Source organism: Salvelinus namaycush, unplaced genomic scaffold, assembly GCF_016432855.1.
Source record: "Salvelinus namaycush isolate Seneca unplaced genomic scaffold, SaNama_1.0 Scaffold12, whole genome shotgun sequence".
NCBI lineage: Eukaryota > Metazoa > Chordata > Actinopteri > Salmoniformes > Salmonidae > Salvelinus > Salvelinus namaycush.
The window spans coordinates 661,663-678,125 of NW_024057897.1; the positions used below are offsets into that span (position 1 = coordinate 661,663).

The following is a 16,463-nucleotide window of genomic DNA, read 5'->3' on the forward strand; positions in this document are numbered from 1 at the left end:
TGAGATGCAATGGAGGGTTTTGTATCTGTTATTAATTCAGATGTTGGAGATAGATGTCCTTTTTGTAATATAAGAGAAATCTTTTTTCACAGTTTTATGGATTGTGAGAGGATAAAGCCTCTCTTTTAAATACTGGAGTATTTTCTTTACAGCTGTAGGGGAGATTTTCAATAACACTGATTTTATTTGGGGGTTTCAATACAGTAAGCAGCAGAAAATAAACTGTTACATTATATTTTGGGACAAGCTAAGATGTCAATTTTTCTGAGTAGGAAGGTGAAGATAGACAACGGACATGGTAAGGATGTAAGATGTGCTTTTAAAGGATTAGTCAGAGAGAGAATAAAAGTGGATTTTTGAGTTCTTCTTGGCTGTAAAAGATCTCCAATTGCAGACCTCTATTCCCTGGTGTATGTAGCTCAGTAGGCCTCCAGATATACTGGACTTACTGCATAGCATACACAGACAGAGGACACAGACAGAGGACACAGACAGAGGACACAGACAGAGGACACAGACAGAGGACACAGACAGAGGACACAGACAGAGGACACAGACAGAGGACACAGACAGAGGACACAGACAGAGGACACAGACAGAGGACACAGACAGAGGACACAGACAGAGGACACAGACATTCAGGGACTCACCATTGCTGCTTCTCTGGCTTCTCCTGTTTTTCACTTTTATAGATCACAGTCAGACCCCAACTACAGAGAGAGAGGAAACATCACAGTCAGACCCCAACTACAGAGAGAGAGAGGAAACATCACAGTCAGACCCCAACTACAGAGAGAGAGAGGAAACATCACAGTCAGACCCCAACTACAGAGAGAGAGAGGAAACATCACAGTCAGACCCCAACTACAGAGAGAGAGAGGAAACATCACAGTCAGACCCCAACTACAGAGAGAGGAAACATCACAGTCAGACCCCAACTACAGAGAGAGAGAGGAAACATCACAGTCAGACCCCAACTACAGAGAGAGAGAGGAAACATCACAGTCAGACCCCGACTACAGAGAGAGAGAGGAAACATCACAGTCAGACCCCGACTACAGAGAGAGAGGAAACATCACAGTCAGACCCCAACTACAGAGAGAGAGAGGAAACATCACAGTCAGACCCCAACTACAGAGAGAGAGGAAACATCACAGTCAGACCCCAACTACAGAGAGAGAGGAAACATCACAGTCAGACCCCAACTACAGAGAGAGAGAGGAAACATCACAGTCAGACCCCAACTACAGAGAGAGAGAGGAAACATCACAGTCAGACCCCAACTACCAAGAGAGAGAGGAAACATCACAGTCAGACCCCAACTACAGAGAGAGAGAGGAAACATCACAGTCAGACCCCAACTACAGAGAGAGAGAGGAAACATCACAGTCAGACCCCAACTACAGAGAGAGAGAGGAAACATCACAGTCAGACCCCAACTACAGAGAGAGAGAGGAAACATCACAGTCAGACCCCAACTACAGAGAGAGGAAACATCACAGTCAGACCCCAACTACAGAGAGAGAGGAAACATCACAGTCAGACCCCAACTACCAAGAGAGAGAGAGGAAACATCACAGTCAGACCCCAACTACCAAGAGAGAGAGAGGAAACATCACAGTCAGACCCCAACTAGAGAGAGAGAGGAAACATCACAGTCAGACCCCAACTACCAAGAGAGAGAGAGGAAACATCACAGTCAGACCCCAACTAAGGAGAGAGGAAACATCACAGTCAGACCCAACTACCAAGGAGAGAGAGGAAACATCACAGTCAGACCCCAACTACCAAGAGAGAGAGAGGAAACATCACAGTCAGACCCCAACTAGAGAGAGAGAGGAAACATCACAGTCAGACCCCAACTACCAAGAGAGAGAGGAAACATCACAGTCAGACCCCAACTACAGAGAGAGAGGAAACATCACAGTCAGACCCCAACTACAGAGAGAGAGAGGAAACATCACAGTCAGACCCCAACTACAGAGAGAGAGGGGGGTCTGACCAGGCAGGAGGAAAGGACAGAGAGGTGTTCTGACCAGGCAGGAGGAGAGGACAGAGAGGTGTTCTGACCAGGCAGGAGGAGAGGACAGAGAGGTGTTCTGACCAGGCATGAGGAGAGGACAGAGAGGTGTTCTGACCAGCAGGAGGAGAGGACAGAGAGGTGTTCTGACCAGGCAGGAGGAGAAAGACAGAGAGGTGTTCTGACCAGGCATGAGAGAGGACAGAGAGGTGTTCTGACCAGGCATGAGGAGAGGACAGAGAGGTGTTCTGACCAGGCAGGAGGAGAGGACAGAGAGGTGTTCTGACAGGCAGGAGGAGGAAAGGACAGAGAGGTGTTCTGACCAGGCAGGAGGAGAGGACAGAGAGGTTTTCTGACCAGGCAGGAGGAGAGACAGAGAGGTGTTCTGACCAGGCAGGAGGAGAGGACAGAGAGGTGTTCTGACCAGGCAGGAGGAGAGGACAGAGAGGTGTTCTGACCAGGCAGGAGGAGAAGACAGAGAGGTGTTCTGACCAGGCAGGAGGAGAAGACAGAGAGGTGTTCTGACCAGGCAGGAGGAGAGGACAGAGAGGTGTTCTGACCAGGCAGGAGGAGAGGACAGAGAGGTGTTCTGACCAGGCAGGAGGAGAGGACAGAGAGGTGTTCTGACCAGGCAGGAGGAGAGGACAGAGAGGTGTTCTGACCAGGCAGGAGGAGAGGACAGAGAGGTGTTCTGACCAGGCAGGAGGAGAGAACAGAGAGGTGTTCTGACCAGGTGGGTGGTCGTAGTTTCTTCTTGATGCCTAGATAGACCCTCAGATTCTTCACCTGCCACTCCCTCTCTGGACGATTACTCTACAGGGAAACAAAACAGAGATTAGCTGTTTCAGTCTTAGCACGTGTGTGTGTGTGTGTGTGTGTGTGTGTGTGTGTGTGTGTGTGTGTGTGTGTGTGTGTGTGTGTGTGTGTGTGTGTGTGTGTGGTGTCTTACCCGCACTTCCTTGTACATCCTGAGGGAGACAGTGTTTAGGATGAAGTAGCGGTCGTGGAAGCTGCCGGTGTTCAGTCCCAATCCCAGAATGCTCCTCTCTTCCCGGAACTTCACCATCCCGTGCTTGGACACATCCACTTTACTGGCTATGGGGGGACGGATCGTACCAAATCAGAAACAGTTTATGGGTAATAGTAGAGCTGAGAAGTCAATTAAATTGTGTGTGAGCAGCCTGATCACTAGAAACAGACTTAGATTTCAGACGTTTGAGAAGGTCCTGAGAAGGTGGATATAAGCTCACAATAAAATAAAATACAACATTCACCCAGAAATGGGAGTGAACTGGTGCTGCTCAGAACTAATGCACCACAGCAGGTCAATGCTCTAGCACGCCATAACCCCAACCTTAACCACTCAGAACAATGCACCACAGCAGGTCAATGCTCTAGCACGCCATAACCCCAACCTTAACCACTCAGAACAATGCACCACAGCAGGTCAATGCTCTAGCACGCCATAACCCCAACCTTAACCACTCAGAACAATGCACCACAGCAGGTCAATGCTCTAGCACGCCATAACCCCAACCTTAACCACTCAGAACAATGCACCACAGCAGGTCAATGCTCTAGCACGCCATAACCCCAACCTTAACCACTCAGAACAATGCACCACAGCAGGTCAATGCTCTAGCACGCCATAACCCCAACCTTAACCACTCAGAACAATGCACCACAGCAGGTCAATGCTCTAGCACGCCATAACCCCAACCTTAACCACTCAGAACAATGCACCACAGCAGGTCAATGCTCTAGCACGCCATAACCCCAACCTTAACCACTCAGAACTAATGCACCACAGCAGGTCAATGCTCTAGCACGCCATAACCCCAACCTTAACCACTCAGAACAATGCACCACAGCAGGTCAATGCTCTAGCACGCCATAACCCCAACCTTAACCACTCAGAACTAATGCACCACAGCAGGTCAATGCTCTAGCAAGCCATAACCCCAACCTTAACCACTCAGAACAATGCACCACAGCAGGTCAATGCTCTAGCAAGCCATAACCCCAACCTTAACCACTCAGAACAATGCACCACAGCAGGTCAATGCTCTAGCACGCCATAACCCCAACCTTAACCACTCAGAACAATGCACCACAGCAGGTCAATGCTCTAGCACGCCATAACCCCAACCTTAACCACTCAGAACAATGCACCACAGCAGGTCAATGCTCTAGCACGCCATAACCCCAACCTTAACCACTCAGAACAATGCACCACAGCAGGTCAATGCTCTAGCAAGCCATAACCCCAACCTTAACCACTCAGAACAATGCACCACAGCAGGTCAATGCTCTAGCACGCCATAACCCCAACCTTAACCACTCAGAACTAATGCCTAAACTGGTCATCTTTGAGTTGTTTCCGTTTTAACCCGGTAACCACGTGTGTGTGTGTGTGTGTGTTAGTGTGTGTGTGTGTTAGTGTGTGTGTACCCAGGTAGACGAGTATGGCCTCCATGGCCAGGTGTTTCTTGACCAGCAGGTGGGAGTCGGTACCCAGAGAGTGTAGGATGGGTAACACACGCTCCAGATGATGCAACGGACGCTCTGAGTGAGAGAGAGAGTGAGAGAGAGAGACAAACAGAACAGAGCTTCAACAGCAGCATCACCTTTCTCCACCACCACTACCATCCATACCTCTTTCTCCACCACTACCATCCCATACCTCTTTCTCCACCACTACCATCCCATACCTCTTTCCCCCCACCACTACCATCCCATACCTCTTTCTCCACCACTACCATCCCATACCTCTTTCCCCCCACCACTACCATCCCATACCTCTTTCCCCCCACCACTACCATCCCATACCTCTTTCTCCACCACTACCATCCCATACCTCTTTCTCCACCACTACCATCCATACCTCTTTCTCCACCACTACCATCCCATACCTCTTTCCCCCCACCACTACCATCCCATACCTCTTTCCCCCCACCACTACCATCCCATACCTCTTTCCCCCCACTACCATCCCATACCTCTTTCCCCCCACCACTACCATCCCATACCTCTTTCTCCCCACCACTACCATCCCATACCTCTTTCTCCACCACTACCATCCCATACCTCTTTCCCCCCACCACTACCGTCCCATACCTCTTTCCCCCCACCACTACCGTCCCATACCTCTTTCTCCACCACTACCATCCATACCTCTTTCTCCACCACTACCATCCCATACCTCTTTCTCCACCACTACCATCCCATACCTCTTTCCCCCCACCACTACCATCCCATACCTCTTTCTCCACCACTACCATCCCATACCTCTTTCCCCACATCTCCATCCCATACCTCTTTCTCCACCACTACCATCCATACCTCTTTCTCCACCACTACCATCATACCTCTTTCCCCCCACCACTACCATCCCATACCTCTTTCCCCCCACCACTACCATCCCATACCTCTTTCCCCCCACCACTACCATCCCATACCTCTTTCTCCACCACTACCATCCCATACCTCTTTCCCCCCACCACTACCATCCCATACCTCTTTCCCCCCACCACTACCATCCCATACCTCTTTCCCCCCACCACTACCATCCCATACCTCTTTCCCCCCACCACTACCATCCCATACCTCTTTCCCCCCACCACTACCATCCCATACCTCTTTCTCCACCACTACCATCCCATACCTCTTTCCCCACCACTACCATCCCATACCTCTTTCCCCACCACTACCATCCCATACCTCTTTCCCCCCACCACTACCATCCCATACCTCTTTCCCCCCACCACTACCATCCCATACCTCTTTCCCCCCACCACTACCATCCCATACCTCTTTCCCCCCACCACTACCATCCCATACCTCTTTCCCCCCACCACTACCATCCCATACCTCTTTCCCCACCTCTCCATCCCATACCTCCCTCCCCCCACCACTACCATCCCATACCTCTTTCCCCCCACCACTACCATCCCATACCTCTTTCCCCCCACCACTACCATCCCATACCTCTTTCCCCACCTCTCCATCCCATACCTCTTTCCCCACCTCTCCATCCCATACCTCTTTCTCCACCACTACCATCCATACCTCTTTCTCCACCACTACCATCCCATACCTCTTTCTCCACCACTACCATCCCATACCTCTTTCCCCCCACCACTACCATCCCATACCTCTTTCCCCCCACCACTACCATCCCATACCTCTTTCTCCACCACTACCATCCATACCTCTTTCTCCACCACTACCATCCCATACCTCTTTCCCCCCACCACTACCATCCCATACCTCTTTCTCCACCACTACCGTCCCATACCTCTTTCCCCCCACCACTACCGTCCCATACCTCTTTCCCCCCACCACTACCGTCCCATACCTCTTTCCCCCCACCACTACCGTCCCATACCTCTTTCTCCACCACTACCATCCATACCTCTTTCTCCACCACTACCATCCCATACCTCTTTCCCCCCACCACTACCATCCCATACCTCTTTCCCCACATCTCCATCCCATACCTCTTTCTCCACCACTACCATCCCATACCTCTTTCCCCCCACCACTACCATCCCATACCTCTTTCCCCACATCTCCATCCCATACCTCTTTCTCCACCACTACCATCCCATACCTCTTTCCCCCCACCACTACCATCCCATACCTCTTTCTCCACCACTACCATCCCATACCTCTTTCCCCCCACCACTACCGTCCCATACCTCTTTCCCCCCACCACTACCGTCCCATACCTCTTTCCCCCCACCACTACCGTCCCATACCTCTTTCTCCACCACTACCATCCATACCTCTTTCCCCCCACCACTACCATCCCATACCTCTTTCCCCCCACCACTACCATCCCATACCTCTTTCTCCACCACTACCATCCCATACCTCTTTCCCCACATCTCCATCCCATACCTCTTTCTCCACCACTACCATCCATACCTCTTTCTCCACCACTACCATCCCATACCTCTTTCCCCCCACCACTACCATCCCATACCTCTTTCCCCCCACCACTACCATCCCATACCTCTTTCTCCACCACTATCATCCATACCTCTTTCTCCACCACTACCATCGCATACCTCTTTCCCCCCACCACTACCATCCCATACCTCTTTCTCCACCACTACCATCCCATACCTCTTTCCCCCCACCACTACCGTCCCATACCTCTTTCTCCACCACTACCATCCATACCTCTTTCTCCACCACTACCATCGCATACCTCTTTCCCCCCACCACTACCATCCCATACCTCTTTCTCCACCACTACCATCCCATACCTCTTTCCCCCCACCACTACCGTCCCATACCTCTTTCTCCACCACTACCATCATACCTCTTTCCCCCCACCACTACCATCCCATACCTCTTTCCCCCCACCACTACCATCCCATACCTCTTTCCCCCCACCACTACCATCCATACCTCTTTCTCCACCACTACCATCCCATACCTCTTTCCCCCCACCACTACCATCCCATACCTCTTTCTCCACCACTACCATCCCATACCTCTTTCCCCACATCTCCATCCCATACCTCTTTCTCCACCACTACCATCCATACCTCTTTCTCCACCACTACCATCCCATACCTCTTTCCCCCCACCACTACCATCCCATACCTCTTTCCCCCCACCACTACCATCCCATACCTCTTTCTCCACCACTATCATCCATACCTCTTTCTCCACCACTACCATCGCATACCTCTTTCCCCCCACCACTACCATCCCATACCTCTTTCTCCACCACTACCATCCCATACCTCTTTCCCCCCACCACTACCATCCCATACCTCTTTCCCCCCACCACTACCGTCCCATACCTCTTTCTCCACCACTACCATCCAAACCTCTTTCTCCACCACTACCATCCATACCTCTTTCTCCACCACTACCATCCCATACCTCTTTCCCCCCACCACTACCATCCCATACCTCTTTCTCCACCACTACCATCCCATACCTCTTTCCCCACATCTCCATCCCATACCTCTTTCCCCCCACCACTACCATCCCATACCTCTTTCCCCCCACCACTACCATCCCATACCTCTTTCCTCCCACCACTACCATCCCATACCTCTTTCTCCACCACTACCATCCCATACCTCTTTCCCCCCACCACTACCATCCCATACCTCTTTCCCCCCACCACTACCATCCCATACCTCTTTCCCCCCACCACTACCATCCCATACCTCTTTCTCCACCACTACCATCCCATACCTCTTTCTCCACCACTACCATCCCATACCTCTTTCCCCACCACTACCATCCCATACCTCCCTCCCCCCACCACTACCATCCCATACCTCTTTCCCCCCACCACTACCATCCCATACCTCTTTCCCCACCTCTCCATCCCATACCTCCCTCCCCCCACCACTACCATCCCATACCTCTTTCCCCCCACCTCTCCATCCCATACCTCTTTCCCCACCTCTCCCTCTCATACCTCTTTCCCCACCTCTCCACCTCATACCCCACATCTCCATCTCATACCTCTTTCCCCACCTCTCCATCCCATACCTCTTTCTCCACCTCTCCATCCCATACCTCTTTCCCCACCTCTCCATCCCATACCTCTTTCCCCACCTCTCCACCTCATACCCCACATCTCCATCCCATACCTCTTTCTCCACCTCTCCCTCTCATACCTCTTTCTCCACCTCTCCATCCCATACCTCTTTCTCCACATCTCCATCCCATACCTCTTTCCCCACCTCTCCATCCCATACCTCTTTCCCCACCTCTCCATCCCATACCTCTTTCCCCACCTCTCCATCTCATACCTCTTTCCCCACATCTCCATCCCATACCTCTTTCCCCACCACTACCATCCCATACCTCTTTCTCCACCACTACCATCCATACCTCTTTCTCCACCACTACCATCCCATACCTCTTTCCCCACCTCTCCCTCTCATACCTCTTTCCCCACCTCTCCACCTCATACCCCACATCTCCCTCTCATACCCCTTTCCCCACCTCTCCACCTCATACCCCACATCTCCCTCTCATACCTCTTTCCCCACCTCTCCACCTCATACCCCACATCTCCATCTCATACCCCTTTCCCCACCTCTCCACCTCATACCCCACATCTCCCTCTCATACCCCTTTCCCCACCTCTCCACCTCATACCCCACATCTCCCTCTCATACCTCTTTCCCCACCTCTCCACCTCATACCCCACATCTCCATCCCATACCTCTTTCCCCACATCTCCATCCCATACCTCTTTCCCCACCTCTCCATCCCATACCTCTTTCTCCACTACTACCATCCCATACCTCTTTCTCCACTACTACCATCCCATACCTCTTTCTCCACTACTACCATCCCATACCTCTTTCTCCACTACTACCATCCCATACCTCTTTCTCCACTACTACCATCCCATACCTCTTTCTCCACTACTACCATCCCATACCTCTTTCCCCACCACTCCCTCTCATACCTCTTTCCCCACCTCTCCCTCTCATACCTCTTTCCCCACCTCTCCCTCTCATACCTCTTTCCCCACCTCTCCATCCCATACCTCTTTCCCCACATCTCCATCTCATACCTCTTTCCCCACCTCTCCATCCCATACCTCTTTCCCCACCTCTCCATCCCATACCTCTTTCCCCACCACTACCATCCCATACCTCTTTCCCCACCACTACCATCCCATACCTCTTTCCCCACATCTCCATCCCATACCTCTTTCCCCACATCTCCATCCCATACCTCTTTCTCCATCTCATACCTCTTTCCCCACCTCTCCATCCCATACCTCTTTCTCCACCACTACCATCCCATACCTCTTTCTCCACCACTACCATCCCATACCTCTTTCCCCATCACTCCATCTCATACCTCTTTCCCCACCTCTCCATCCCATACCTCTTTCTCCAACTCTCCATCCCATACCTCTTTCTCCACCACTACCATCCCATACCTCTTTCCCCACCTCTCCGTCCCATACCTCTTTCCCCCCACCACTACCATCCCATACCTCTTTCCCCACCACTCCATCCCATACCTCTTTCTCCACCACTACCATCCCATACCTCTTTCTCCACCACTACCATCCCATACCTCTTTCTCCACCACTACCATCCATACCTCTTTCCCCACCTCTCCATCATCTCTCCCTCTCTATATGCAGTATATATAGATATACACTACATCTGACCTCCCATCTCTCTCCACTCACCGGTCTCCTTCTTACTGACCTCCCATCTCTCTCCACTCACTGGTCTCCTCCTTCTGGCTGACCTCTCATCTCTCTCCACTCACCGGTCTCCTTCTGACTGACCTCCCATCTCTCTCCACTCACCGGTCTCCTTCTGACTGACCTCCCATCTCTCTCCACTCACCGGTCTCCTTCTGACTGACCTCCCATCTCTCTCCACTCACCGGTCTCCTTCTGACTGACCTCCCATCTCTCTCCACTCACCGGTCTCCTTCTGACTGACCTCCCATCTCTCTCCACTCACCTCCTTCTGGCTGACCTCCCATCTCTCTCCACTCACCCGTCTCCTCCTTCTGGCTGACCTCCCATCTCTCTCCACTCACCCATCTCCTCCTTCTGGCTGACCTCCCAGCAGCTCCAGTAGTCTTTCTCTCTGACCTGGATCTTCCGCCGGTCCAGAATCTCACAGGTTAGCTCTGCTGCCGTCATAGAACCAGGGATCTAGAGGGGAGAGCAGTGGAGGGAGTGACATTCTGCACCCCTTCTTACTCTAGTTCCCTATCGTGATAAAGGGTTAGTTGATTTATTTATTTCACCAGGTAGGCTAGTTGAGAACAAGTTCTCATTTGCAACTGCGACCTGGCCAAGATAAAGCATAGCAATTCGACACATACAGCAACACAGAGTTACACGTGGAATAAACAAATGTACAATCAATAACACAATAGAAAAGTATATATACAGTGAGTGCAAATGAGGTAAGATAAGGGAGTTAAGGCAATAAATAGGCCATGGTGCCGAAGTAATTACAATTTAGCAATTAAACACTGGAATGGTAGATGTGCAGAAGATGAATGTGCAAGTAGAGATACTGGGGTGCAAAGGAGCAAGATAAATAAATAAATACAGTATGGGGGTGAAGTAGGAAGATAGATGGGCTGTTTAAAAGATGGGCTATGTACAGTTAAGGTCAGAGGTGAGAGGTCACCTTGACATGCTGCTCTGCCGTCTCCTTCTTCTCCTCCAGGTACACTGTACAGATGAAGTCACCTGCTGACCCCGACGCCTGCACAACACACACACGCGCGCGTTAAAGCACATTGGGTTACAGCAGAACACTGCAAACACATGAGAAGTTTATGTGACTCACAGAAACCTTGGAGTTGAGGAGATGTGTGTGAGTGTACTGTATTACTCACAGGAACGCTGGAGTTGAGGTTCAACTTCTCTCTAACTTTAATGATGACCGTGATCTCATCCAGCTGCCTTTTCAGCTGCTGCTCATCCACCTGGACCGCAACACAACCACACACGGTCAACCACACAACAACATGACCATATAACCGGTATAACTACTCACTCCGTGGTTGAAACACCACTGACCAGCTCAAACTGCAGCCATCCGCCTACCACACACTGCAGCCATCCGCCTACCACACACTGCAGCCATCCGCCCACCACACACTGCAGCCATCCGCCTACCAAACACTGCAGCCATCCGCCTACCAAACACTGCAGCCATCCGCCTACCAAACACTGCAGCCATCCGCCTACCAAACACTGCAGCCATCCGCCTACCAAACATTCAGCCATCCACCTACCAAACATGCAGCCATCCACCTACCAAACATGCAGCCATCCACCTACCAAACCTGCAACCATCCCCCTACCAAACATTCAGCCATCCACCTACCAAACATGCAGCCATCCACCTACCAAACCTGCAACCATCCCCCCACCAAACACGCAGCCATCCGCCTACCAAACACTGTAGTCACCCCCCTACCAAACACTGTAGTCATCCCCCTACCACACACTGCAGCCATCCCACTACCAAACCACCCCCCTACCAAACCATCCCCCCACCAAACACGCAGCCATCCGCCTACCAAACACTGTAGTCATCCCCCTACCACACACTGCAGCAATCCCACTACCAAACCATCCCCCTACCAAACCATCCCCCTACCAAACCATCCCACTACCAAACCATCCCCCTACCAAACCATCCCACTACCAAACCATCCCACTACCAAACCATCCCCCTACCAAACCACCAAACCATCCCCCTACCAAACCATCCCCCTACCAAACCATCCCCCTACCAAACCATCCCCTTACCAAACCATCCCCCTACCAAACCATCCCCTTACCAAACCATCCCCTTACCAAACCATCCCCCTTACCAAACCTTCCCACTACCAAACCATCCCCTTACCAAACCATCCCCTTACCAAACCATCCCCTTACCAAACCATCCCCTTACCAAACCATCCCCTTATCAAACCATCCCCTTACCAAACCATCCCCTTACCAAACCTTCCCACTACCAAACCTTCCCACTACCAAACCTTCCCACTACCAAACCTTCCCCTTACCAAACCATCCCCCTACCAAACCATCCCCTTACCAAACCATCCCCCTACCAAACCTTCCCACTACCAAACCATCCCCTTACCAAACCATCCCCCTACCAAACCATCAAACCATCCCCCTACCAAACCATCCCCCTACCAAACCATCCCCCTACCAAACCATCCCACTACCAAACCATCCCACTACCAAACCATCCCACTACCAAACCATCAAACCATCCCCTTACCAAACCATCCCCTTACCAGACCATCCCACTACCAAACCATCCCACTACCAAACCATCCCACTACCAAACCATCCCACTACCAAACCATCCCACTACCAAACCATCCCCCTACCAAACCATCCCCCTACCAAACCATCCCCTTACCAAACCATCCCCTTACCAAACCATCCCCTTACCAAACCATCCCCCTACCAAACCATCCCCCTACCAAACCATCCCCCTACCAAACCATCCCCCTACCAAACCATCCCACTACCAAACCATCCCCTTACCAAACCATCCCACTACCAAACCATCCCCCTACCAAACCATCCCACTACCAAGCGACTTACAGGAGCAATTAAGGTTATGTGCCTTGCTCAAGGGCACATACCTTTCAGTTTTTTATTTAACTAGGCAAGTCAGTTAAGAAGAAATTCTTATTTTACAATGGCTGCCTACTCCGGCCAAACCCTCCCCTAACCCAGACGAACACTGGGCCAATTGTGCGCCGCCCTATGGGTCTCCCGATCACGGCCGGTTGTGATACAGCCCGAGATCGAACCAGGGTCTGTAATGACACCTCTGGCACTGAGATGCGAACCAGCGGCCTTCTGGTTACAGGTTCAATGATCTTAACCGCTAGGCTACCTGCCGCCTCTATGAGGTTAGGGGTCAGGGGTTAGAGTTAACAGCGTCTCTGACCTCAAAGACGTCTGTGTAGTGCTCTATGAGGTTAGGGGTCAGGGGTTAGAGCTAACAGTGTCTCTGACCTCAAAGACGTCTGTGTAGTGCTCTATGAGGTTAGGGGTCAGGGGTTAGAGCTAACAGTGTCTCTGACCTCAAAGACGTCCGTGTAGTGCTCTATGAGTTCCTCTACGACGCGGCCAGCTGTGTAGTCCTTCCCGTCGGTCTGGAACAGTGTTGGGCCAAATACTATAGCCAGGTTATGGAGATTCATCTGGTTCAGCTCTGCAAACCGCTGCACACTGTGGACAACACACACACCGTTACACTCTGAGCGGAGGTGTGTGTGTGTGTGTTTATATGTGTCTCACCAGTAGAGGTGGTTGACCAGGGCTCGTAGCGTGGCCTTGTTGACTCTGGGCAGGCGGCTCAGCAGCAGCTGGTACTGAGAGATCTTGTTGCTCTCCTCTGGGACCACTGACAGACAACGCACACGGTGTTGGGGTTAGGGTGTAGGATACTGGGTGTTGGGGTTAGGGTGTAGGATACTGGCTGTTGGGGTTAGGGTGTAGGATACAAGGTGTTGGAGTTAGGGTGTAGGATACAGGGTGTTGGGGTTAGGGTGTAGGATACTGGGTGTTGGGGTTAGGGTGTAGGATACTGGGTGTTGGGGTTAGGGTGTAGGATACTGGGTGTTGGGGTTGGGGTGTAAGATACAGGGTGTTGGGTGTAGGATACATGATGTAGTGGTTAGGGTGTAGGATATAGAGGTTAGGGTGTAGGATACATGGTGTAGGGGTTAGGGTGTAGGATACACGGTGTAGTGGTTAGGGTATAGGATATAAGGTGTTGGGGTTGGGGGTGTAGGATACAGGGTGTTGGGGTTAGGGTGTAAGATACAGGGTGTTGGGGTTAGGGTGTAGGATACAGGGTGTAGGATACAGGGTGTAGGATACAGGGTGTAGGATACAGGGTGTAGGATACTGGGTGTTGGGGTTAGGGTGTAGGATGCAGGGTGTTGGGGTGTAGGATACAGGGTGTTGGGTTTAGGATATAGGGTGTTGGGTTTAGGATATAGGGTGTAGGGGTTAGGGTGTAGGATACAGGATGTAGGAGTTAGGTGTAAGATATAGGGTGTAGGATATAGGGTGTTAGGTACAAGGGTTAGGGTGCAGGATACAGAGTGTAGGATATAGGGTGTAGAGGTTAGGATATAGGGTGTAGGAGTTAGGGTGCAGGAGTTAGGGTGTTAGGTGTGTAGGACTCACCAGGTGTGCTGAGCCATGCGCTAGCAGCCTGTGTGGTGAACAGTCCCTCTCCAGACTCTCTGAAGAAGCGTTTCAGTGTGTTAGACACGTCGTCCACCTGGTGCTCCCCCTCCTTTAGACGCACACTACGAGCATCACGCCGAAACGCCTCGCACAGCGCCGCCACGCGACTGTTCACTCCGCTCTTACGGTAGATACCCTCAGACGTCAGACCTAAAACACACACAGATTAAAACTCAGACACACTCTAATATCCACTCCACAACACATACTCCTGACATGGTTCACAGTGTTTCAATTCTCCCCCTTCTCTTACTGACCAACCAAAACTGTCAGAGTTCAGAGGCCAGAGTAGCAGCCAATCAGAGCCCAGAAGGGATTAGGAAGAGAGTCAGCAGATGGAAGAGACTAACATGCTGACCACACAGCTCGCATGTTATTCAGTCATTGCACCCACACTGATCACGCGTGCCAACGAGCGTCTGCGTTGCCAAGCGCTAAAAATAGAAGTCAGTTCTATTTGTGACGCTGAACGCGGTGCAAGTCCTGCCTCTCCCATCTCCTCATTGGTTTATAGAAGCATATACCCACGTGCCATCTCCTCATTGGTTATACCCACGTGGGTGATTGAAAGATGAACTGAGGTCGGTCGGTTGTGGTAATACACCTTATTATGAAAGTTAGATGCCAATCGCCATATAAAGTCCAAAGAAGAAAAAGATGAAGGAGGAGCAATGACTAGAAACGATTTGGTTGACCGTTTTATGTGTGGATTAATTGTCGGCGTAGAGGACCTTGTGCGTTTCAGGTATAATAACAACTCAACGTTTATATCCCAGGACAAATTAAATAGCAGCAACAAGCTAGCTAAATAGGACAAATTAGCTAGCAACTGCAAACTAGCTAGCTAAATTGCCATAATGTTTAATGCTTTTCGACCTGTGCCCAAATTAATATAATTGGTTCAGAGTATTGTTTTGATGTTTCAACCTGCGTGTCGTGATGGCGTTGGGTGTGGGAGGACAAAATCAATTTGCACACGCGAATGCACGCGTGCGTCGGGTTTGGGCATGGTGTAAGACTGCAGTCCAAATAAGTTATTTTTAGCCCCTCAGCCATTACTTTCCCTCGGGAGAATCCCAGTGGAAACCGGATGCAGTTTGATTGCCATCTTAAGTGGAGGTCCAATTCACAAACGTTGCCCCCTCGGCCCTAGATTTAGCTTGAGGGAGTGAAGAACTTTGGTCACTTACGGTGTTGATATGACCCACAATTCAATGCAAATTGTATTAACATGTCAAACTCTGGTGTGTCAAATTTAATCAACAAGGCTGCTTTTTCGGCATGTCAGAAAAAAGTATGAAGCGAGCGTGCTAAAATATATATATATATATATACACATTGATTTTAGTGTTGGCAAATTGGCTTAGTCTCGTAGTGAGGAGCCTATGAAACATTTTTGGAATTCTGAAATTTATTGAAATAAATTACCAAACTATAAAACTTGCTATTCAGCTATGGGTAACTGTAGCTAGCCATCTGACAGTAGTGCTGGCTAGATACGTTAGCTTGCTAGATACATTAATATTGTAGCTAGCCATCTGATAGGAGTGCTGGCTAGATACGTTAGCTTACTAGGTACATTAATACTGTAGCTAGCCATCTGATGGGAGTGCTGGCTAGATACGTTAGCTTACTAGGTACATTAATACTGTAGCTAGCCATCTGATA

At 50.7% G+C, this 16,463-nt stretch overlaps 2 protein-coding genes across 4 annotated transcripts in view; one reads left to right on the forward strand and one right to left on the reverse strand.

Annotated features, from left to right (window-relative positions):
* The window catches only part of LOC120036065 (centrosomal protein of 57 kDa-like), a 6,260-nt gene extending 5,834 nt beyond the window's left edge, over window positions 1–426 (forward strand). Inside the window, exons 7-8 of the mRNA XM_038982525.1 lie at window positions 273–298; window positions 419–426. Of these exons, the coding sequence (XP_038838453.1) occupies window positions 273–298; window positions 419–426 (34 nt within the window). The remainder of the gene's footprint in view (window positions 1–272; window positions 299–418) is intronic.
* A 152-nt stretch (window positions 427–578) lies between these two features.
* Window positions 579–16,463, reverse strand: part of LOC120036074 (arf-GAP with Rho-GAP domain, ANK repeat and PH domain-containing protein 1-like) — a 76,906-nt gene continuing 61,021 nt past the window's right edge. For 2 of the 3 annotated variants that reach the window (XM_038982531.1, XM_038982533.1), the window contains exons 20-29: window positions 14,733–14,945; window positions 13,836–13,941; window positions 13,619–13,766; window positions 11,396–11,485; window positions 11,185–11,262; window positions 10,580–10,697; window positions 4,472–4,585; window positions 2,970–3,115; window positions 2,751–2,833; window positions 579–710 (exon numbers count right to left, since the gene is read on the reverse strand). In XM_038982531.1, the coding sequence (XP_038838459.1) occupies window positions 647–710; window positions 2,751–2,833; window positions 2,970–3,115; window positions 4,472–4,585; window positions 10,580–10,697; window positions 11,185–11,262; window positions 11,396–11,485; window positions 13,619–13,766; window positions 13,836–13,941; window positions 14,733–14,945 (1,160 nt within the window). In that variant the 3' untranslated portion in view covers window positions 579–646. Of the gene's footprint in view, window positions 711–2,716; window positions 2,834–2,969; window positions 3,116–4,471; window positions 4,586–10,579; window positions 10,698–11,184; window positions 11,263–11,395; window positions 11,486–13,618; window positions 13,767–13,835; window positions 13,942–14,732; window positions 14,946–16,463 lie in introns of all 3 variants that reach the window. The other variant, XM_038982532.1, reaches the window with a different exon arrangement.